Genomic DNA, 24,690 nt, shown 5'->3' on the forward strand with positions numbered 1-24,690 from the left:
ATTTTTCTGGGCTCCAAAATCACTACAGATGGTGACTGCAGCCATGAAATTAAAAGACGCTTACTCCTTGGAAGGAAAGCTATGACCAACCTAGATAGCATATTCAAAAGCAGAGACATTACTTTGCCAACAAAGGTTCGTCTAGTCAAGGCTATGGTTTTTCCTGTGGTCATGTATGGATGTGAGAGTTGGACTGTGAAGAAGGCTGAGCGCCAAAGAATTGATGCTTTTGAACTGTGGTGTTGGAGAAGACTCTTGAGAGTCCCTTGGACTGCAAGGAGATCCAACCAGTTCATTCCGAAGGAGATCAGCCCTGGGATTTCTTGGGAAGGAATGATGCTAAAGCTGAAACTCCAGTTCTTTGGCCACCTCATGCGAAGAGTTGACTCATTGGAAAAGATTCTGATGCTGGGAGGGATTGGGGGCAGGAGGAGAAGGGGACGACAGAGGATGAGATGGCTGGATGGCATCACTGACTCGATGGACGTGAGTCTGGGTGAACTCTGGGAGTTGGTGATGGACAGGGAGGCCTGGCGTGCTGCGATTCATGGGGTCGCAAAGAGTCGGACACGACTGAGTGACTGATCTGATCTGACAGCCATTATGGAAAACAGAATGAAGTCTCCTAAAAAAAATTAAAAATAAAACTACCACATTGATTGAAGAATCTCACTTCTGAGTATTTATCCAAAAGAAATGAAATCAGGATTTTGAAGAGACTGTTTGCACATCCATGTCCACTGAAGCATGATTCACAATAGCCAGGATGTGGAAACAATCTATTGCCCATTGATGGATAACTGGATTTTTTTTTTCTTTAAAGAAAAATGGTCATTTTTCCCAAGGAGGTGAAAAGATATTTCTTAGTACAACTAATTTTTATCTCAATTTTATGATGAACAGGATATCAGCCCCTTAAGTGGCTCCTGATTTTTTAAATTTAGTATTCAGTATATTGGATATGGATCTTCTATACTTTATTTGCATCAAAAATTACTTCCAAATTTTTTTCTTACACTGAGAAGGGATGACTGGATTTTAAAAAAGTTGGTATATATATAAAATGGAATAGCCTCAAAAAGTAGGAAATTCTGTCATATATAACAATGCAGATGAACTTTAAAGACATGATGCGAAGTGAAACAACCTAGTCACAGAAAGACCTATTCTAACTGATTCCACTTACATGAGGTATCAAGAACAGTCAAACTCTTGGAACCAGGAGTGGAATGGGCGTTGCCAGGGACTGGGGGCAGGAGTAAAGACGGGGAGTGATGGAGAGCTGGTATTCAACAGGCATAAGGTATCAGTCATGTTAGGCAGCTTCTGGAGATCTCTTGTATATCACTGTGTCTACAGTACAGGATTGTATTATGCACTGAAGAGTGCAGTACTGTCTATTATACACAAATATTTAAAAGGGTAGATCTCATGCGCTCCTACCCCAATAAAATAAAAAAGAAGGAACCATGTGAAGATGTGGGACAGAATGTTCTAGAAGAGAAAACATGTGCAGAAGCTCCAAAGAGGGAGTAAGCTTAGTGCATCTGAGGAACAGAGAGTGGACCAGTGAGGCTGAAGTCAGTAAGGGGACAAGGGAAGAGCTGGGCTCAGAGGGGCCAACCTAGACCACGTGGCCAGGCCATGCAGGGTGCCTGGTGGGAGGTCTGCATGGAAGGAATGGAGAGTTCCAGCCAGGATGACTCACTCAGCTTTGTGGCTTAAAGCCATCCCCCTCCTGATGGGCATTATGCTGAGCAAAATAGGTCAGAAAGAGAAATCCTGTATGATATCTCTTCTACATGGAATCTAAGATACAACGGAGTGGTGAATAAAACAAAAAAACAGCAGACTCAAAGATACATAGAACAAACCAGTGGTTACCACTAGGGAGAGGGATGCGGGGAGGGGCAAGAAAGGGGTATGGAAAAAAGGGGGTGTTATTATGGGATTATATTAAATCACGTGTGCAAAACTTTTGAAAAAACTGTAAAGCACTATAGAATTTAAAGAATTTTTCATTAAAAAAAAAAAAAAAAGCCATGTCCCTGCCTGCGGGGGTGAGGACCACAGTGGCACAGGTGGGAGCAGGTCAGATTACATGTGAATGGGGACCCAGAGGCCCAGAGCCCAATCCAGAGAGCCTGGGGGCTCCCAGGCCCAGGAAGCCTGGCTGGGACAGAGGCTGTGGTTCTGAAAACAGAGTGAGGGCTTGGAACACCAGGTTCCTGGAAAACAGGGAGCATTTCTGGAGAAACGACTGTCTCTCAGGCTTGGTAGCTCAAACATATTCTGAAAGGTCTGTTTGCCTGCTCCCCATTTTTCCACTTCCCTTAAGGATTCTTTTCCTTAACGACTGGTATTTCTGCTTGCCACTTTACAACAGATGTGGAACCATCAGCCGGAGAGCTTCTCAGCCTGACCGCTACGCTGACCCAGGGAGGTGTGCGTGTCCCTCCCCAAGGGCACGAGTGAAAGTGGCGGGGACTTACCTCGGCGCACAGTGTGAGGGCTCGGGCCGGCAGAATTGTGCGCGGGGCCCACAGAGAGCTGATGGGAGCCGGCAGCTGCCTGGGCCTGGCTTGGGCCGGGGGCCGCCTGACTGCTGTTCCTCCCGGGCGCGGGGGCAGCTACAGAGTCCTTGGGCTTTGGAGGACTATGGGGAGCAGAAGCCACGTTAGATGTCAAGCATTTCCAGCTAGAAAAGCTAAACATGCTGTAAAGTATGGGATTCCCACTAGTTTTCCCCATAGCAGGCAAGGAGGTGGGCTGAACTTTTAAATAGCTCACTCAGGGTCTCTGAAGCTGGTATCTATTTGGTGCCAGCCAGGACCACAGATTTTGAGATTCATGGCACCAGATGGTCTTCCAACTACTCTGTCACTTAAAAATCATGAGAGGCCATTTTGCAGCAGTCAATAAGAAATTTCAAGTTCTAATGAGCTTGTACTTAAATTGGGCAACATTTAAAGACATGAAAGGGTTTTTGGACTTCAAAATAATACCATTTTGACATACACGTTGGACAAAACTAAGCAAATGGAGTAGCAAAACACTAATGCTATGCTAAATGATCAAGTGCTCAATTATTATCAATAATTTGGCCTGCAGGAAAGAGAAACTCTGAGAGGCTAAATGATTACTCAAGGTCCAGGGTGGGTTAATAGTGGCGTAGAGATCAGATCTGAGGTTCCACTAATCCCTGGCTCAGAACTTTGTATACTGAACTTTACAGCTACAATTTGTCAAGGTAAATGCCATTGATGAGATGTACCCCAAGATATCTACAGAGCACAAAAAACAAAGAGCAAATTGATGACGGAGATCCTATTTGTCCTTCTGCGGTAAAGACTAATTTCTGTCTTAAATAAAATATTTTGCCTGATTAAAACAAATTGAACGCTGCAGGTAAATGAAAATGTGTGAGTCTGCTAAGACTTTTTCTCCAAGCAAAAGATTTAGGCCCAAATGAACACCTGTGTGGCAGGAGTTATGGACAGGCCAAGGTGGAGCTTACAATGCGTGTTTGAAGCACCAGGGAGTTTGAGGCCTTAGTTATTTTTAACCAGGAGGTATATTTCCTTCAATTATGCTGGTAGAAAGGAATGTAGGAATGTACAAAGCCCTCAGTTAGCTATGAGAATTTAATGAGATTCTCATCTCATTATGCTTTGCACATGACAAGCAGTCTCTCCCCACCAAAGGAGAAGACCTGAGGGAGCTCCCCCAAGGCAAAGTCACCTCTGGGCAGGAAAAAAGTGCACGATTCACAGGCGGCCATCCTTGTTTTACCTTTTATTTTACTTGATACATGACCGTTCAGTGCTTTATAGGTGGCCAAGGTAGACCAAATACAGTAAAAATGTTAGCATGTACAAGAGGGGCTCATCTTTTATAGCAGCTGCCAGCTCTGAACCACCCAACATACCACCTCAAGTGGCTTCTCGTGGCTATCTGCCCAGGTCAGAGTGGAGAACTGAATTCACGTCAATTCAATAAAGGTCTCCAGGTCAAAGGTATTTTTCCCTAAAGCTGCTATAAATTCACAGTCCACTCCAGGTGGCTAATCAAAAGGTGAAGTAACCAAAGAGCCTCCGAAGAAAATCTACCATTATTTTCTACTTTGTACTCATGTATCCCCTCCCCTACAAGACTTAAAGTCAGGGGGCTGGGGGGATGCTCAGTATAGTGGCCAGCACAGTTATTCACTACATCTGATTGGATGGATGGCTGAATGGATGAGTGAAGGAATGCAAGGAATATAATTATCTTACTAACTTGTTACAGTCCAGCATTTACTAGTTAGCGTTCTGGATGACAACAAGCAAGTGCTACGTGAACAACGAGTATACATCAAACAGGTAGGAGAGGCTTATGACTGTGAGACACTCACTGGCTTCTAGCTTCCCACCCCTAAAGCAGTATGGTAAAGAATGCAAACAAATGTTGCTTTCTTTTGAAAACAGGAAAGGAAGCAAGCAATTTGCAGTCTTTTTTTCCATCCTTTGCCAGGAGGAGTGAAGGCAAAGATGGTTCATGCTGTGCCAAGTGATCCTTGGGACATGGAGGCCATGCCCGCAGGCCAGCACCTGCAAGAAGGCTGGGGTGTCTGGCACCCACTGCCAGCAGAAGCTGGCCTCCTTACCTGCTGTCGCCTGGGCTGGGCCCCTGCTCCAGAATGCCTGCAGAGGAGGGGCCAGTCCCACCCCCTGTGCTGCTCTCGGCCCTAGAGCTCTGAGGAGGGGGCTCTGGGCCCGCCGGAGCCAAGGTGCTGCCATCTGTGGGCGGGAGTGGTGGCTGGAAAGCAGGGGATACGTGCTTTCTATTTAGGGTGCCACCCCGCCGGTGGGCCTGGAAGTCCATAAGCTTCACACCAAAGCTACACAGAGAGAAGAAAAGTGAGCAACACACCATGCGAGCCGACCACTGACACAGACGCCCGTCGGTCCCCGCGTGTTAAACCCCACACGCGGGGACAGCCACCCCAGTTGCCCAGCATGCAATGAAGCAGCAAGGACCAGATGAATGGTCGCTCCTGTTACTCAGGCACGGAGTAACAGGGCTCTAAATCTGGACCTGGTACTGACCAACGTCCTTTCTGAAAGTGGGTGTGAGCAGCTGAAAGCAAACACGCAGGCCTCATCCTGAGTGAGTGCCATCATAACAGCGTGTTTATTTCCATAGTTTATTTCCACGAGGCCATCACCTGGAATCTGTGTGTTTCCCCATCAAGGTGGAAGCTGAGTGCAGAAGTGCCACCAGCAGCAAAGTCAGACAGCCTTACGTCACCTCTTAAGCTGAGATGTAGAAACTTAGGTCTGCTGCTGCTGCTAAGTCGCTTTAGTCGTGTCCGACTCTGTGCGACCCCATACACCGTAGTCCACCAGGCTCCCCTGTCCCTGGGATTCTCCAGGCAAGACCACTGGAGTGGGTTGCCATTTCCTTCTCCAATGCATGAAAGATTAAAGTGAAAGTGAAGTCGCTCAGTCAAGTCTGACTCTTAGCGACCCCATGGACTGCAGCCCACCAGGCTCCTCCATCCATGGGATTTTCCAGGCAAGAGTACTGGAGTGGGGTGCCATTGCCTTCTCCAACTTAGGTCTATGCGTATGCAAAGAATATATCCAAAAGGATGCGCTGTTTGTTGTTTAGCTGCTAAGTCATGTCCGACTCTTTTGCGACCCCATGGACTGTGGCCCACCAGGTTCCTCTGTGCATGGGATTCTCCAGACAAGAATACTGGAGTGGGTTGCCATTTCCTACTCCAAGGGATCTTTCTGACCCCACATCTCCTGCGTCTCTTGCATTGGCAGGCAGATTCTTTATCACTGAGCCACCAGGGAAGCCCAGAAATGATGGTAAATACGCAAAGAATATATCTGAGCAGATGTGTAGGACTGGAAAAATAGTTGCTCTGGGAAAGGAGATGGTGGTTGGAGGATAGGTTAGAAGGAAGATTCACTTTCTACTGAAGCCACTGGTGTATGAATTAACCCTTTTGGCCAGTTCAAAAGATTAGAAAGGTATATGGCTGCCTGAGCTTGTGGTTACTGAGTCAGCTGGTGGGGAGAATCCATCCAGGAAGATGGCTGGGAACTCTTTAGCATGTGCTAAGTAGACCCTAACACTGCAGTCTGTAACTTCAGATACACAAAGGCTAATTCTGTGAAGGACAGTTTGTCATCAGGGAGTTCTTCTGCGTGTGTGAATGTTGGTTCAGAGGAGTGAAGCTTCTGCACATCGTAAATGTGGCCTCCAGAGTGACGGAACAGAAGAGTAAAGCCTTTTCCTTTGCTATGGGTTTTAAAAACAAAGAAACAACAAAAAGGCAAAACAAAAAAACAGACCTCACTTTAAGAGCGGGCAGTTAGAATAAGAGCTTGTTGTTTAGTTTTCATGTAAAACTATTTCCAGTAAGATTATTGCATGTACATGAGAAAAGCACGCGACTCCTAACTCAGCGTTACTGGTAAACACAGTAGCATTTCAGCATACATGTTGGACAGATTGGCATCTGAAGGCAAAAACCACAAATAGTCTTAATAACGTTTGAAAATCCCACAGATCACCCAAGGAGCCTAGTATAGAGACTAGTACTGCCTCTTACTAAGTCCGACACAGTTTTTTTTTCTTCCAGAACTGGCAAAAACTGAGGCTCCTATGGTTGGCATCCAGTGAGGAACCAAGTTATACCAAAAACGTGTGTCTTTAGACACCAGCTCACACAGATCACCATGAGAGGTGGGTTGTTCTCATATTCACTCCTGGACAGACATCCTCAATATTTAACTCTTTTTTTTCTTTTTCTCCAATCAAGTACATTTAGTAACATTTAGTAACATGTGTGTGATGCTACTGTGTAGGGCTCATCACAGACCACCAAGCAAAGCTTGGATGCACTAGGTACGAGTGTTAACTGGTGGCTACACACCTCCCGTCGGGACGGATTAATGTTTGCAACGAACTAGAGCCGAGTTCCTGAAACTGTCTGGACTCTGACAGGCCTGGGTGCTCACTGAGTCGCTCCCGAGGGACAGGTCCACTGAGGCAGGACCAGGGACCATGGGTCGCTGCCTCTCCCCGTGCCAGCTCCTACCACCGTGAAGATCATAGCTCTGAACGCACCTCTACTTCTTCACCAGGTCCCCCTCCATCACCGCCATGCTGGCAGGCCGCTTCCTCTCCAGGGTCCCCGAGTCGACAGGGTCGTTTCCAGTGTGGGATGAGTGATTGGAATTTGGGGTGGTGAGAGGTACGAACGCTTCTGACACGTTGAATTCCACCTCTGCCGGAAGAGAAAGAAGCGTGTACGTGAGACACAGCGCACAGGGGCCAAGAGAGCTGGAGGACACCCCACTGGGACAGGAGACTCCTCTCGTCCACGAGCCCTCACTATTTCACAAGGGGAAGCCCCAGGCACCTCATCTTCTTAACGACAGTTTCCCAAACCAAGGTAGGGGGGTAAGGTAAGAAAACTAGAGCTAAGGGAGGGGTATGATTCAGCATCCAAGTTACACAACTCCCCACTTTCTCTTTTCTTAAAAAAAAAAAAGAAAACATGGAATATGGAAGAGGATACTGAGCATGGATGACTACTTATTGGAAACAGAAAAAACTAAGATATTTACAGCTTGATATTAAATAGATAAAAAGGGCGGTATCAACTTCATACTGTCTATAGCAGGTTCTGAAGACTCGTTTTCTCAAAAGAAATCTTGGCTCTCAAAAGCGTGATCAGGGAGCCTGGGGTGCTGCAGTCCGCGGGGTTGCAAAGAGTCGGACACGACTGAGCGATTCAACTTATTGAAAAGCATGATGCTAAATGAAAGAAGCCAGATACAAAAGACTACACTCCATACTCTTATTTATATAAAAATGTTTAAAAGACAGACTGTAGACACGGAAAGCAGATGAGTGATGGCCACCGGCTGAATGATAGGCATGACTGAAAAGGGTCATGAAAGAACTCTCTGGGATGATGGAAACACTCTATGTAAATCATTGTGGCAGGTACACACTGGATGTATTTGTTAAGAATCATTACACTGTACAGTCAGTTGTTAATTTATGCAAATTGCACCTCAATGAACACTGACCCCCTCCAAAAAAAAAAAGGAAACCCTGGGCAGAATGCCAATTATCACCTATCCATCACACATTCACTATGCATCCTTACATGAGTGGGGTGTGATTCTGGATGGTGGGAACTCAGGGGAAGAGACAGATGAGAAGAAAGATGACTATGAAGAAAAAAGACAGAGGAGAAGAGATGTGCTTGACCAGGCTTCAAGGAGCTTACACTCCAGAGGATGACAGCCGGGCTGCTCTGGGCAAAGCTGGGGCGGAAGGGCCAGACTCCCAACCAGTACCCGAAAGGGGGCCCTGCACCCCTGAGGATCCCTGCATGTCAGTGTCACCTCTTCTACAGAGTCATCCCTGGCCCTTGGTGCCTGACACCTGAGTCTGTCAAATCCTCCCTCCACCTTCCTTCAAAGGTGTCATGTGTTAGAGTTTCTCTGACGATCAGGTCTCCTTCTCCAGGGAAGACAGCACATCTCACCAGCAAACATGCACCTAGCGAGTACTCAGCACACACTGGCTGAATGGATGACTCCATGTGCTGTGAAACAAAGTGAAATACCCAACAGTGAGGCTACTACTGTGTGAAAACAGGAATGCCAAGGGTCTAAAAAGAAGCATGAAAAAGTAAAGGCAATGTGATGGGATTACTTATGCATTTGCTTCCTTAAAAAGATTGTTTATACATAGAATTCTCATATAGCTCAGCAATGCCACTCCTGGATATGTACCCAAAATAAATCTGGGAATTAAACAGATACCCCTATACCGATGTTTAGAGCGGCCAATTACCAATAGTCAAAAAGGTGCAAACAGCCTAAATGCCCACCAATCGGCTAACAGATAAACAAAATGTTGTTTATACATACAAGGAATATTATTCAGATTTTTAAAACGGAATGAAATTCTGACACATGCTACAACATGGATGAATGACCCTTGAAATTGTTATGCTAAATGAAACAGGCCAGACACACAGGGTTAAACATTCTATGATTCTACTTATAGGACATGCATAGAACAGGCAAATTCACAGAGACAGAAAGTTCAGTTGCTCAGTTGTGTCCAACTCTTTGTGACCCCAAGGACTGTAGCATGCCAGGCTTCCCTGTCCATCACCAACTCCCAGAGACAGAAAGCAGGACAGTATTAACAGTTACAGAGCCTGAGGGGCAGAGATAATGTACACTTATCGTTCAATGGGCAGGGTTTCAGTTTGGAATGATGAAGAAGCTTTGGAAATAGATGATGGTGGTGGCACAACACTGGGAATGCAGTTAACCCTCTGAATTGTACACTTAAAACGGTAATTTCATATTATGTGTATTTTACCCCAATGAAAACTTCAAAGATAAACAACAAAGAAAGACTGTTTATACTACTGTTATGTATCAGTGTGTCGATGAAATTGGAGCGGCAGTCACCTTCGGGGAAGAACCAGTTGGCGTGCTGGATGATGGGTTCGATGACCGCAACCACGTGGACGGATGTGGCAGCTGCCATCTCGGCGAGCGTTCTGCAAAGGAAGTTGACAAAGTTAAACCACCTCCCCAGGTCAGCTTCTAATTTCTGCAGGTTGAGTCAGGGCAATTCAGTTATATTGAAAGGATAAAACATTTAAGTACAAAGGCAAAAATGAGATCCATCAGGCTCTGGCCAAGGAGTGTGGCAGTGATCACCCAGGAAGAAAAATTACCCTAACTTGGCCGTCACTCCTTAGTCTGTGCTAACAAGTATGACGTCAGTCAGTCCCCAATGATGTCTCAGAATGCTGGTTTTCAGTTGTTTGGGGACAGGCCTGCATTTTCCCACTCCATACTCTTGCCTGTGGGAGTCACACTGTCTAAGACCCCGGATCACATATACAATGGTGATCATGGCTATGATGCAGCCAAGCGTATGCGGTGTTTCGGGGTGTCTCTTATCACACAGAAGACCTGGGCTCTGCGTTTACACATGTTAACTAAGGTTGTCACATACAGATGTGGACTGGTCCCAAGGTGTGTGTTCAGAAGTTGACAGTGTCTGAATGCCAGGGCTCACAAGAAAGAAAATAAAGAAGAATTGTTGTCCCTGCAGTTAAGGAGCTCACATCCAGTCCAGAGTCAGAACACAGGACGGCAGATGGGCTGCAAGGGCCTGACATTTACTGGGCACCAACCATGCTCAGAGCCTCAGATTCTTCACTGCACTTAATTTTTACAGTATCATGACTGTTCTGAGGTTTTTCATATAAAGGAGGACACAGATCTCTGACAGACTGGATCCCACATCCGACTGTCCCAAACCTACTTCCTCCCTCCTTTTATCACTAGAACCTGTCTTTCCACTGGGAAGAATACTTTTGCTCTGATTTCCAACCATGTGAAAGTTCTAGCTCCTTTCAAATTCCAGATTAGTTGGAATCTGAATCCAAATTCTGCTTGAAAATCACCCTCCCCTCTGGTTCATGCTTCCCTTCCACCCACCTGGATTCTGATTCTCCTGCCTTAGAACCTCAGCACGGGGGAGGAACGATTCACTGGTATTCTTGGCCAATCTTTCTTTTTGAGGAGATATTGTTTACCTATTGATTTCAAGACCTTTTTATGTATCTGGATATTTTTAGAGGAACTCCCTTCCCATTTGTGAATTGCTATTTATTTAAGGAGCTTTTTGACTTATCTGTTTCCTAAACTGCTTTTATGCTTATAAAATCCTCTTACATTATATGCTCAAAGCTAATAAATATTTACCTGACGCATTTATGTTTATTTACTTATTTTTTTTTAACTTGCTATGTTTACAACATCACTTTTTATAATTACCTCTTTGGTCTACCTTGGAATTTATTTGCTGTAGGATACGATTCACTATGTAGTTAGCCTTTATATTCACTTATCTTTTGCTTTATAACGTTGGATCTTTGTAAATAATTTTATAAATACTTTCCAAAACAAGAGTGGGCATACCACAAGGAAATGGATGAATTAAAGATAGAAAAAATTTGATTCAGAAAGTCCTTATATTTTTTGAATGGTAACTTGAACCATTCATGATTTTACAAAGCTGAAGAGAAGTGAGGGGAGGCAGGGAAGAGTGGTAAAAGCTAAGGACAGATCCTGTGGGCCCCACCACTTCCCTGCTGTGCAATAAGCAAATTATTTGTCCTGTCTAAGCCTCAGCATCCTCATCTGTAAAAATGAGGACAGATCACCGATTTCAAAAGGTTATGTGGCAGATGTCAACATGAGTGGTTTCCTGGACGCTTCCTAGTTGACCTCTTAGATACCTCTCCTCCAGTCAATCTACAGTTCTCAGAGCCAACAAATAATCTTTCTAAATCCAATTTGCTCAAGTGATTCTTCTGCTGAGAAATCTTGATGCCCTCTTCCCAGCATGACCCATAAAATAAGTTGCTAACATCTCAGCAAGATGCATGAGGCCCTTCATAAAGTGGCTCCATAAATTTCACCCATAGCCTCATGACCCCTGTGCTCAAGCTATATGAGACCACATGATGCACCCCACCCCTCACCCCCAAACACAGAGACCAGGGCCTTTTTATGCCCTCTGTGCCACGGCTCATTCAGGTCCTACCCATGGAAAACCGCTCATCCATCATCAGTCAAGTGCCATCTCCTCCTGAATGACTCAGCCCAAGCTGTGTTCCTCCTTCATAACGTCTATGATGCACAGATGTGTGTGTGGAGCTTATCACTGCACGATCACCGTTCACCTGCCTGGCTGCCCAGGACTGGGGTCCTTGGAGGACAGGGACAAAGTCTCTTACACCTTTGTGTGACCAGCGTGTGGGACAGGACCCAGCGCATAGTAAGGTCTGAGAAAGTCGGCTATCAGGGAAATATCGACTTCAGAAGTGAATTTCATGTCTACCCTTCGCATCAGGTGGAAAGCAGAACTTAGATAATAGGATACAGGGAACGGTTACTCACCCTTCATTTTTGGCCCATAACAAGTTAGGGCCTAACACGATTGCAATGTTGCTGGGGGTCATTTTATTAATGTCGCTGGTCTGAGCAAGCTTCGCAAGGAACTTGATTAAATACCTACGGAACAAAAGAGAGAAGAAAAGCATCTACTCTGAAATACTTGGAGGAGCAGTACCTTCCTGCCCATGGGGTGCTCAACCCCAGATCCCACAGATGCTAACTGCAGGGTGTGACTTAACCCGAAGCTGCCTTGGGTTAAGTGTGTTTTCTTTTTTTGTTGTTATTGAAGTAACCATTATTGTCCCACTCTTTGTGACCCCATGGACTAGCCCGCCAAGCTCCTCTGTCCATGGAATTCTCTAGGCAAGAATACTGGAGTGGGTTGCCATTTCATTCTCCATAAGTACATGTTCTTTGTTCCAGGGAATAGATAGTTCAGAGCTTGGAATGGGAAAACAGCTCAAATGCAAACCTCAATGATTCAATCTCTATGTGCTATATATTTCTAATCTGTTTTTCCTTTATGACCTATCTCTCTACCCTGAAATAGATTACAATTTGATTAACAGTGGGGTCAAGATATTCTTAATGTGAACATAATTTCTTTTTTACAAACATGATTTTAAAAATACAAGTATAGCTTTATTGCTTAAAAGAAACTGTATATGAGAATGCTTTAGGCCCTAATTATGAAAATGTCCAATTTATCATATACTCTCAGGTACAAAAATAGCACTATAAAAGCAAAAAATTAAGCACAAACCCAACTATTTACCAAGAGGGGGCTGATTAAATAAATCATAGCATATCCATACAGTAGAGTACTATGTAGCCATAAAAATGTATTACACACTGATATGGACAGACCTCCAGGACGTGCATTATAGCAAAGAAGGCAAGGAGAATGATGTACCTAATATACAGTGCCATTTGGTTTAAAAAAAAAAAGTGAAAGGTGTGACAGAAACGTTTGTAGATATGTATGTAGACATATATATATGTATATATATTTGATTCTACATCTATCAACTCTTGCTGAGAGGATATACAAGAAACTGAAAACACGAGTTGTTTCTCAGGAGAGGAAGTAGGTAGCTGAGAGACAAGAAGAGGAAAGAGATTTTTTCCATTGTACATCTTTGAATTTTGAACCATGGAAATGTCCTCCCTAGTCAAAAAACAATTAGTAAAAATTATAATGAGTAAGTTAAACAAAATAAAAGCTCAGATCCCAAAGTACCAAGCACTGTAATTTAGTTTCCACCATAAGACACTGAAGAAAGAGTACCTGCAATTACAAGCTGGGTGTGTTAAACAAATCAAATAAGGGATTATAAATTTAACACATTCATAAGGCATGGTTGATAGCTAAGATATTAAAATATTTAGATTTCAAAATATTAGCTAAATATTAGAATATTTAGCTTTAGCTTAGTAACAGGATCTAAGACTGAAATTAAAGGTCAGGCGACATACCAGAACTTTCACCAGTAAAGTATCTGTCGTTTCAGATCATATCTTCTTACAAAGTTTTCTTTGGTTTTAAACAACTTTATTACCTCAGGCTACCTTTTTTACCCTCTCTCTGTGCTTCTTCAAAGTTACATTTTAAGTCAAAGAGAAAACTGAAGTTAAATACTAGAAATTTATTCCATGGCAAATTTTCCTACAAACACAGCCATCCCACAAACTAATACATAATCTCCATTTCTTGAAGTTTTATTGAGCAGGATGATTTGTACTCTGCTTAAATTATGTAGCATATGTGAAACACATTACAGAAAGGACAACTATTGTTGAATTTTTGCCTTTTGGACTCCAAATCCAACATACTGTCAATCAAACTTTTCATAAGAATTTTTTCCCAACAGCTGCAGTGATGAGATGGTCAGGAGACGTACCTGTCGATGGCAGACATGATGCCCGTGCTCCAGACACATCACAGTAATATATATCAAGCCCCACTCCCAGCAACCCCGAGTTACCCTCCAGAGCATTTTTTTGGCATGATTGTGCCAAACATGCTTGAATCCAGCTTGAATCTCCTCTGCGGATTAAACCTTTCTTCATTGCAGCTCGGTGGCTTAATTTGCAGAATGCCAATCATACATACCTAAAGTTAACAAAATTTTGTGGTGGCAACTTCTGACATGTTCTCCATAAATCCTGAAGTTTTTTGTCTTGATCCTGTACGCTGAGAAAAAAAATTATTTATAACCGTTTATTAATACTCATTTTAGGAATACCTGTGTTCATCTGCTATATTAGCAGCGATGCCCCCACTGACAGAGAAAGCACAGTTGGAAAACAGCACAGCAATTTCTAGTGGTTCGGATTCGGCACTTTTCACTGCCGTGGCCCAGGTTCAATCCCTAGTCAGGGACCTGAGATTCCGCGAGCCGTGTGGCACAGCCAAGATTAAAAAAAGAATTAAAGGGGCTTCCCTGGTGGTCAAGTGGTTAAGACTCTGAGCTTCCAATGCATGGGGCAGCGGTGGGGGTGTGCAAGATTGATTCTTGGTTGGGGAACTAGGATCCAACATGCTAGGTGGTGTAGCCAAAAAATAAAAAATTAAATTAAAAAAATTTTTAATTAGCACAGATTTTGGAAAGAAACGAATATGGAGTCAAATACTAACTAACATATGCTGAGCAGTTAGTCAACCTCATTAAGACTCAATCTCCTAAAGTGCCAAACTGGGGATAAGAATGTTAATTCTGCCAAGTGACTGTGAGCTTTCAGAGACAGAACAATGAGAAACCACCTAGATCAACGTTTGGCACACAGGAGGCATTCTGAAAATTCTATCTAGACAATGTGTATATTCCTGTACAGCGTCCGGGGCTCAGGTCTGTTGTCCCAAGGGTGGCCCAGCAGCAGATGAGCGGGCCAAGCTCCTAGCACCCCAATCCCCAGGGCTCTCCCTGTGCTCAGTACTGCCCAAAGGCTCCGGGCCAAGAAGCCCTTTCTGTTTTGAAGCAATTACAGGAATTTTCCTGCTGCAGAGTTTCAATGTGTGAGCTTTCACAGACCCAAAAAGGGTTAGATCAGAGCCCTCAGGGCAAGAATCAACTCTGCCAACCAGCAAGAGAAGGCATTAGAAGTTGCTCACGCAACACACCTTCGGACTTAAAACCTCCTCGACAGCTGAACCAGCCTGGAGAGCTGTGGGTAGGGGTTAAACACAATGACAACTCTAGAGGCCAGTGAATGTGTCACTGGGAGGGGATGACATTTCTCAAGTATAGAATCAACACACCAGTAGACAGATTCCCTCTTTTACCGCTTATTTCCTCACAGGGACAAATCTGGGAATCTCAGAACAGAGAGAAAAGTCAAGGCCTAGGAAGAGGGAAGGAGCCCACCCAATACGAAACTCCAGAACCCCTGACCTGACAGTGCTCGGTGCGTTCCTCCAGCCCCACACATGTGAGTACCCAGAGCAGGCAGTGCCCCGTGCTGGTTCCAAGGACACAACTGGCCTAAGAGGTCACTCTTACTTTAAAATCCTGACTATCTGCCAGGGAGAAAGCCTTGTGCCATAGCTGCACAGAAAAGCTCACGGACTTCCCTGGTGGTCCAGTGGTTAATAATTTGCCTTCCAGTGCAGGGGATATGGATTCGATCCCTGGTCAGGGCACTAAGACCCCACATGCTGCAACTAAGACCTGATACAACCAAAATAACTAAATATTTAAAGAAAAAAAAAGTCAACACCATAAAAAAAAAAAGCCCAAATGCCTGGTTCAACTGATGATGAATGACTCATCAGAACACATGGCTTATTTCTAATCACTGCTCGTTTGATGGGAACAGGTGAGTATTTGAAGATGCAGGGAGGGGAGGGGAGGTATATTCCCCTCCCCTTATAGGTGAGGAATTAGGCATTCTGAGAGGAGGCGAGTCAATTGGGAGGGACACGTTGACCAGGAGGCGGCCAGGAAGAAGCCTCTAGAACTTTTGCAATGAGTTCTGCCTTGCCTAAAACCAACTACTTCTGGACAGACAGAAGCCGGGGTTGGAGGGGAAGAGATAAACAGCAGGGACTCAGGCTCCGGGGCAGAGTTCTGGGTGTGGATTCCAAGCTCTGTCAGTTAAGTGACACCAGTCTTTCGTAAGCCTCCGTTTCCTCATCTGAACAGTGAGGATAACAGCCATTTCTGCCTTTCATGTTATTAATTATCGGCTGCAGGAATTCACGGGCATAAAGATTAGTACAGTACTTAGCCTGCAGTAAATGCTCAGTAAGCATCAACTGTTGTTACTGATTACGTCAACATTATATTATTGCACAGCTGAGTTCCCACACAGCTCAAAATACCTTATTTTAATGTTGTTTTGTGGTCCCCAAGAGTAAGGTGATTTACAAACAAGACAGAGTATTACATTGTTTTCTTTAACTTTTAAAATTCGGTGTTCTTTACATACACACTACCATATGTAAAATAGACAGCCAGTGGGAATTTGCTGTATGACTCAGGGAGTTCAAACCGGTGCTCTGTGGCAACCTAGAGGGGTGGGATGGGGTGGGAGGTGGGAGGGAGGGTCAAGAGGGAGGGGACATGTATACCTATAGCTGATTCCTGTTGATGTATGGCAGAAGCCAACACAATATTGTACAGCATTATCCTTCAGTTAAAAGTAAATCAATTAAGAAAAAAACAACTTGGTGTTCTTTACACTTACCTCGCAACCTGTGTCCATTCTTCATACAGATTAAAAGTCATCAAAGGTTCAGGCAGCTCCCGTAAATAGGACTTCAAAGCACCTGAAATTAGTAACACCCTCTTTGAGTGTGACAAGGGGCAAGGCTGGGACTCTTAGGATATATTATTTTGCAAATTCAAATGACCTCAATTATAACCACTCACAATACATAGAACAAATCATGAACTGGCAGGAGTGGTTAGAGAATGAAATATTCACAAGACGATTTCTGTCCCTTGTAAAATATATTGAGAGATCAATAGAAAGTAAAATTAGCTTCAAAGTCAAATTAATAGGCATCATTTCTCTGCGCAGATGGAGATTTGGGGGTAAAAGAAAGGAAGAGAATACAAGCATGCCTCCAAACATGTGGATTATAAGCTTCTTTCACCTTTACTTAATAATCAGGAAAATAAAACAAAACCCCCAAAACAGGAACAGAAAAGATATGTATGTGTAAGTACGCACACTTTTGAGTTTTGTCATTTCAGTTTTGTCACTTAAATCTATTAAGGAGACCATTTCAGTTTCATCTGTTACTTAAACTTAATGTTGAACGTTCAGCTGATGCTATGTCACCTCGAGGCGTCTTCTTCCATGGAGCTCACCTGCTACGGCGTGGGGGTCAGAGTAGAACTCATCCAGGTGAGAAGTAGAACAGTCTAGAGCAGCTTTCAGTTTCTTTAACTTGGAGGCCCCAGCCCCAATCCGGAAAAGGCCCTAAAGACAACGCAAAGCCATTAGTATCACCTCCTGTATATACAGCACCTGGAACTCTGCTCAAGGTTATGCGGCAGCCTGGAGGAGACGGGAGTTTGGGGGAGAATGGATACACGTATCTGTACAGCTGAGTTCCCTCACTGTTCACCTGAGACTACCACAATGTTGTTCATCAGCTATTTGCTTTTGTTGTTCAGTTGCTAAGTTGTGTCCAGCTCTTTGCGACCCCATGGACTCTAGCCTGCTAGGCTTCTCTGTCCATGGACTTTCCCAGGCAAGGACACAGGGGTGGGTTGTCATCCCCTCCTCCAGGGGATCTTCCTGACCAAGGGATGGAACACTACGCCTCCTGCATTGGCGGGTGGGTTTTGTTTTTTAACCACTAGCGCCACCTGGGGTAAGGATTTCATAAAATAAAAGTATGTAAATACCACCCTCCCCCACCTCACAGAGTACTACACAAATGTAAGCATCTTGCTATTGGAAACCAAAGCTCACATAAACTCTGGTTCAGTAGTACATCATGAAATTCACTTTCACAAATCATGACCACAGTATAAAATGAAATAATCAAATGGGGCCAAAAGGAAAAAAAAAAAAAAAAAAGGCAGAGTGTACTGCAGGTAGGCAAGGTAAATATTGCTCTGTGAAAGCTCTCTTTCATTCCATGTCTACAGAAGGTAACATGGACAGGGTTTCAGTGTGAAATGTGGTCACAGTGAACGCGGTTCAAGAGTCACTGGTCCGGGGAGACCGGCCCGGGACGGCGGGGCCCCTCACCTCCTCCTTCATGCCCGTCTCCAGCAGGAGCATCACGCAGGCCTCGATGGGCAGTGCGATCTCGCGGCCGCTCCGCTTCAGGTGTTCTTCCAAAGGCGTCCCAAAGGCGGGCTTCTCCGCCCACTTATCTAGAGCAGCAAACTGTCCAGTGAGACACTCGACCACCTCGTGGGCGTCACCAAGTTATTTCCTCCCCCAGACTACCAGGAGGGATTTTTCTTTTTTTCTTTAGCAGCCTGTAGCTGAGGCTTTGGGAAAGGGGGAAACGTGTCCTCTTTGCTCGTGTCCTTTCCTGTTTACATATGTGCCAGGCTGGGAAGGTGGCCTGTGGAGCAGAGCCCAACACGCCATGGTGCCCGATGTGAGATGCCCAGCGGGAGCTGCAATGGGGCTTCTGGCCCAACATGCACCCGAGATGGGTGGGCTGCCTTGGGCCAAAACCAATGGCCTGTCTGAGCACAGAGGTTCCACTGAGAAGAAACTGACCTAGCCGTGCAGAGCAGCACTGGTTTTCTATCCGGAGGACAAGAAATCGACTCCTTCCATTGAAAAAGGAAGTAATTTCTTAAAGATGTAAACACCAGCCGAGTATTACTAAACAGGACTGGAGAGGGCCACCGTAAACTCCTACCCCCAGACCTGCAGCACCTCTTGGTGCCAGACCCCCAGACTGCCCAGGATTCTGAGTGGAGAGAACGCAGCCCCCACAAGGCAGCTTAGGCTGGAGGCTGTGCGGACAGCAGCAAAGCAACACTGTGTATTATTTTCCGGTCATATGCGCTGCTTCATTCCACGAGAGAGGTGAGGCGGCTTAGCAGAAAGACAAACGAGAGAGCGGGCACACAGAAACAGGCATTTACGACAGGGATGCCCAAGGGAGACCAGGAACTGGTGGTGGGACCCGGGCTGCCTGGGGGCCCGTGGAGACCCAGTACTGATGGAGACGCATGCAGAAGCCAAAGGGAGCAAGTCGGCTGGTGGGAGGGACTCCACCGGGACACGTGGTTCAGGAAGGGTTCCTCTCGGCATGTGGACACGTGTCCTTCAGCCACTTTGCTATTCGAATCTTGAATGCCAGATGGGCAGTGTTACCCCAGCATGGCTCTGACACCGCTCCGCATGTGATGGCAGGAGGGGCCCACTGCAAGAAAGAAAGGGAAATCCCACGAACCCGGAGACCTGGGCGCTCCTGGGAAGTCAGAGGTCAAAGGCTGCTTTTCTTTGGTGGAAAGAGCAAGTAGGGTACAAGAAATCGACTCCTTCAGTTGAAAAAGGAAATAATTTCTTAAAAATGTAAAGCCTAGCATTATCATACAGGACTGGAAAGGGCCAACATAAATTCCTACCCTAGGACCTTAAAGGACAGGCTGAGGGGGCGGAGGGCAGTGGCCACTCTCAGAACTGTCAGGAGGCCCCTCGCCCCTGGTGAGGGCCCCAGCCCTGGTCCGTGGAACTCTGAACACAACCCGCACCCAGGGGCCTGGCCCTTCTCAGAAGACAGAGCTCTGGGACAGTCCACTCAAAGGCCAGATCTTACCTCAAACACTTCATCCCTTTATTTAAAGCAATGATTCTCAACACAGGCAGAAGAGGGCCAGCTGACCTTCCCCTGAGGGGGTGGGGGACACATCAGAATCACCCAGGGACTTCTGAAAATGATTCCTGCCATCACCTCCCTGTGCCTGACCCTGCGATGCTGAGGGGCCGGCACACTCCAGACCCTGGCCGGAACTTTCAGGTCAACACTGGACAGGGTGTCTCACCCCCACGTTGGTGTAACGTTGGCAGAGGATGGGTGTGAGAGCCCTTGGCTTAGAGACCACTCTGGAGGCAGACTTTACCACCAGGGCTGCCCCCACAACAAGAGACCCCTCAAGTGACAGATCTGCAGTGCTGGGTCAGAGTTCACCCCCCAGCCCCACTCCCCGGGACGAGAGCAATCAGAATGTGAAGAGAGCACAAGACACACATGTAAACAGACAACAGAAATTAACAAGATGAGACGTGTTTGCTAAGTCACTGCAGAAAATGGTATAGACGAGGGTCGCAAACATGACTGTGCAGGGGCACCGTAGGAGCTCCATCCGGTGGGGAGCGTGTGCCTGGTCTGTCCCAAGGCAGCAGCCACTCCTGGGAGCTGGACCCGTGTCACCGTGCGGGAAAGCACGTCCAGCATCACCAGACCCTCTGAACTTCCAAGACAAGCCAGAGATTAGGACTGTTAGGGTTTTTAAGTGATGGCAATTAGTTTAAAAAAAATTTTTTTTTTTTAAATGAGAAACGGCTGTTTGCGACTTCTGGTGTAGACCATAAACGCTAGAGCGATTTGGGAGACGCAAGTGTTCACTGCTGGCTTCAGTTGTCAGAGAAGGCTTCTCAAGGAAGGGAGCTTGGTGAAAGTCTTAGAAGATGGATAGGAATTAAGTAGACCAGGAGGACTTGGGCTGAGAAGAGAGCAGGGATCTTGAGTCTGGGAACGGACACTTTCGTCCACACTCTTGCTCTAGGTGACGGGGGCGTGAGTGGGAATGGAGAGGAGGCATCAGAAAGGAAGGAAAAGAGGGCTCTGAGGTTTGAAACCTGGATTGTCTGAAGGAAAGGAGGTCCTGAGGAGCCCAGGTGGAGGAAAGGTCAGCTGGTGTGGGAGACCATCAGTTTGCTGCTTGAGATATGCTGAGTTTAAGACAACAGCCAGGCATCGCCTGAAACTGAGGCTGTGTGGATGAAGATGCGGGTGAGAGTGGAGGCCTGGAAAGAAAAGCTGGGGAAGAGGGGAGGCAGAAGAACACAGGAGCAAGGACTGGATCGCAGAAAAGGCTCAATTTCTGATGTGGAGAAAACACAGCCCCAACAGTGGTGGAAAACACAAAATGAGTGGGAGAACTGGCAAAGAAGAGCCCATTCAAGCCACGTCGCATGCCAGAATCTGACAATCCAGAATCACTGACCCAATGGGACTTGCAGTGCCTTTTGTCTTCCATTTTTGATTTTAATAGTAAAGTGACTGGAAGTGGAAATCAGACCACAAAGCACACGGGTGGGAAGGTGGTTAGAAAATTGAGGTCGTCAATAGAAACGAGTCATTTGAAGAGCCTCCCAGAAAAACCAAGGAGAATGTGATGAAAGGAGCCTCCATGCTGAGGACAAGCAGGTACTGAACAAAGGTCAGACGACCAGAGTGGAAGACCAGGGCGCTGGGTGGGAGGTTGAGCTTTTTGCCTACCATAAGGACACTCTGAGTCTTTCTAGAAATAGAGAAGAAGGAAGAGGAAGACAGAACTAAGATAAAAGGCAGATTGGAGGCAGAGGTGGAAGGGGCTGAACTGCAAGGCTTGGGCGAAGGCAGCAGCCTCAGAAAGAGAGAAAGAATCTCATTTCTTTCGACGGCTGCTCCCGCCACATGCCGGCTTGTCCCTCCTAAAACGCCTGCCTGCCCCTGCCCATTCCCCATGACTTTCTGACATGCTTCTCCAGGGAAAAGAGCCTTGGGTAAAAATAGAACAGGAGCTTTTCAAAAGCGGGGAGTGGAGCTGCTAAAGAAATTTCTTTTTTGTGTCCTTTAGCCAACCCTTCCAGACTAGGCTTCAAAGGCTAAGATGGTGAAGTTTACTATTTTGTCCTGTGTAGGGCACTGAGCATAGGAGGTATCCCGTAACTACAGGCTCTTGGCACTCTGACCTTGGCCAGCAAGAGCTGGCCCCTTGCAAGGCTGAGTGTTCGCCGGCTGCTTCGTTCCTCTGCACTGTGACTCAACCCCATTACCCAAGAGTTAGGAGATGGGATCAGATGGGAGATGGGCTAGAGAGTCAGGCAAGACACAGAATTTTCTAATTCTGAAATCTAACAACTCTCAGGCACAAAGACTATCTGTTGGGATTGCCTACATTAATATTTAGGAGAGAGGAGTGGTATTCTTGAGGGGCCAGTGTGTGAGCACAGCCACACCCACGCACACACGTGTATGTTTCACAATCATGGAGTTGTCACACTCAGCGCCTGGCTTAATCCTCTTTCAGCTCAAGACCAAGGCTTCTGTCGGGGGCATTTAAGTTCCAAATGTCAGGACCATACCTTAAGGCAAAGCATGTAACATGTCTAAAGGGGACAGCAGTGTCTGATCATCTACTGATCTCTGCTGGGAGATGCTCTGATAGCAAATCAGAGAGGATTAGAATCAAAACTAAGCATCAAGGGAAAGTTTGGACTGCTCATAACTCAAGGGTAGGATCAGCAATGTGCCTGAACACGGTGGGCAAAGTGAGTGCTGATGAGAACAAGATCTGAAGGAGATGGTCACGTTCTCATGACCCGATCACACTGATTATATGCCTAATGCTGCGGTATCAGGTACTGGCTTCTAAAGTTTCTTTTGGGAAGCCCCCAACTTTCTTCCTAGAGTGTATGCTCCTGGAATCCCAGAGCCAGAATAATGCCCTATGGAACAAGTAACTGATTTGGGAGAAGGTAATTAGAGACTAGAAGGTTTTGAGCCTATTTAGAAGACAAGAACAGGCACTCCCCCAAAGGGTGCAGCTTTCTCTTCAACTGAAGGTTTCAGAAGAACTGCGAATGCTCTGTTAGTATGTTAATTTGGGCTTGGAAGAAAGTAGAGAATGCAGCAAGGGAAGATGAAAGTGTGCTGGGGAACAGTGTCCGCCGAGGCAGAGCAGCTTTGTCCAGAGGAAACGCATGCAAAGGAGCTGGGTGAAGAAGAACAGAGGCGGAAGTGGCAGAGGCGAGAAGGAGGCATCAGGCCAGCACGCAGGTTACGTTACCTTGATGGGCTCGCAACTCGGGAAGGGCCTTTTCTAAGACTGCTAATGCTTTTCTATGGTAATCTGCTTGAGCTTCTAATAACTGAGAACAGACCCACATTCAAAAACAAAAGTAACGTTAGCATTGGATGGACATACACACAATGGCTGAGCAAAACCAAAAATGACATCTTTTGCAAAAAAAGCTAAAATGACTCAACTTTTACAGTGCTTTCATGTCTCGCCAGGGCAAAGTGCTTACCGTAATAAAGAATTTGCCGTACTCCCCTTCTTTGGCCATAAAGTTGTACATGTCCGCTGCAAGTTGATCCTGGGTGAGTGGAAGAGGAGATGTGTCATTGAAGAAAAGAGAAGTGAAAGCAAATAGCATCTGAGAATTGATATCCATGAACTCCAAGAGCAAAACGTGATGAAACAGCCACAGACTGAATGTCCATCAACTGATTGGTATACTCATACATAGGGATGATGAAAAGAATAAGCAAGCTTATTATGGCCTGATCTTATTAGGTATGGCCTGATAATAAACCTCTAAGGTTTATTATCAAAATGCCTTGTTAAGATATGAAACACAGAACATTACTTCTGGTATAGTATGTTACTACCAGTGTAAAAGAGGGAGAGGAAAGATTTTTACCACCATGTTTGTATAAAAATACCTCTAGGAAAAAAAGCAAGAGGGTTTGCTTAATAACAGGGGTTACTTGTTGGGAGCAGTGGGAATTAGGAGGAGAAGGACAAGGGTGGAAGGAAGACTTTATACTGTTTTATACTTTTGATATTTGAATTAATGTACAACAGACTGGTTCAAAATTGGGAAAGGAATTCGTCAAGGCTGTATATTGTCAACCTGTTTATTTAATTTATATGCAGAGTACATAATGTGGAATGTTGAGATGGATGACTCACAAGCTGGAATCAAGATTGCTGGGAGAAATATCAATAACCTCAGAGAAATATCAATAATAATGCAGATGATACCACCTTAATGGCAGAAAGTGAAGAGAAACTAAAGAGTTGCTTGATGAGGGTGAAAGAGAATGAAAAAGCTGGCCTAAAACTCAACATTTAAAAAACTAAGATCATGGCATCTGATCCCATCATTTCGTGGCAAACAGATGGGGGAAAGGTGGAAACAGTGACAGATTTTATTTTCTTGGGCTCTAAAATCACTGCAGATGGTGACTACAACCATGAAATTAAAAGAATTCATGGAATTCTTGAAAGAAAAGCTATGACAAACCCAGACAGCATATTAAAAAGCAGAGACATTACTTTGCCAACAAAGGTCTGCATAGTCAAAGCTGTGGTTTTTCCATTAGTCATGTACAGATGTAAGAGCTGGGCCATAAAGAAGGCGAGCACCAAAGAATTGATACTTTTGAACTATGGAGCTGGACAAGACTCTTGAGAGTCCCTTGGACAGCAAGGAGATCAAATCAGTCAATACTAAAGGAAATCAACCCTGAATAATATTGGAAGAACTGACGCTGAAGCTGAAGCTCCAATACTTTGGCCACCTGATGTGAAGAGCCAACTCACTGGAAGAGAAGACAGGAGAAGGGGGTGACAGAAGATGAGATGGTTGGATGGCATCACCGACTCAATGGATATGAGTTTGAGGCAAACTCTGGGAGACAGTGAAGGACCGGGAAGCCTGGTGTGCTGCAGTCCATGGGGTCGCAAAGAGTTGGACA

At 45.4% G+C, this 24,690-nt stretch overlaps 1 protein-coding gene across 1 annotated transcript in view; it reads right to left on the reverse strand.

Moving 5' to 3' along the window:
- ARHGAP17 (Rho GTPase activating protein 17) overlaps nucleotides 1-24,690 on the reverse strand; it is a 100,544-nt gene that overhangs the window by 14,579 nt on the left and 61,275 nt on the right. The window contains 11 exon segments of the mRNA XM_010837424.1: nucleotides 2,493-2,656; nucleotides 4,646-4,879; nucleotides 7,126-7,285; nucleotides 9,504-9,595; nucleotides 12,015-12,128; nucleotides 14,125-14,205; nucleotides 16,698-16,779; nucleotides 17,327-17,438; nucleotides 18,219-18,346; nucleotides 22,994-23,075; nucleotides 23,235-23,303. Of these exon segments, the coding sequence (XP_010835726.1) occupies nucleotides 2,493-2,656; nucleotides 4,646-4,879; nucleotides 7,126-7,285; nucleotides 9,504-9,595; nucleotides 12,015-12,128; nucleotides 14,125-14,205; nucleotides 16,698-16,779; nucleotides 17,327-17,438; nucleotides 18,219-18,346; nucleotides 22,994-23,075; nucleotides 23,235-23,303 (1,318 nt within the window).

The sequence above is a fragment of the Bison bison genome, unplaced genomic scaffold, assembly GCF_000754665.1.
Source record: "Bison bison bison isolate TAMUID 2011002044 unplaced genomic scaffold, Bison_UMD1.0 scf7180017864072, whole genome shotgun sequence".
NCBI classification, from domain to species: domain Eukaryota; kingdom Metazoa; phylum Chordata; class Mammalia; order Artiodactyla; family Bovidae; genus Bison; species Bison bison.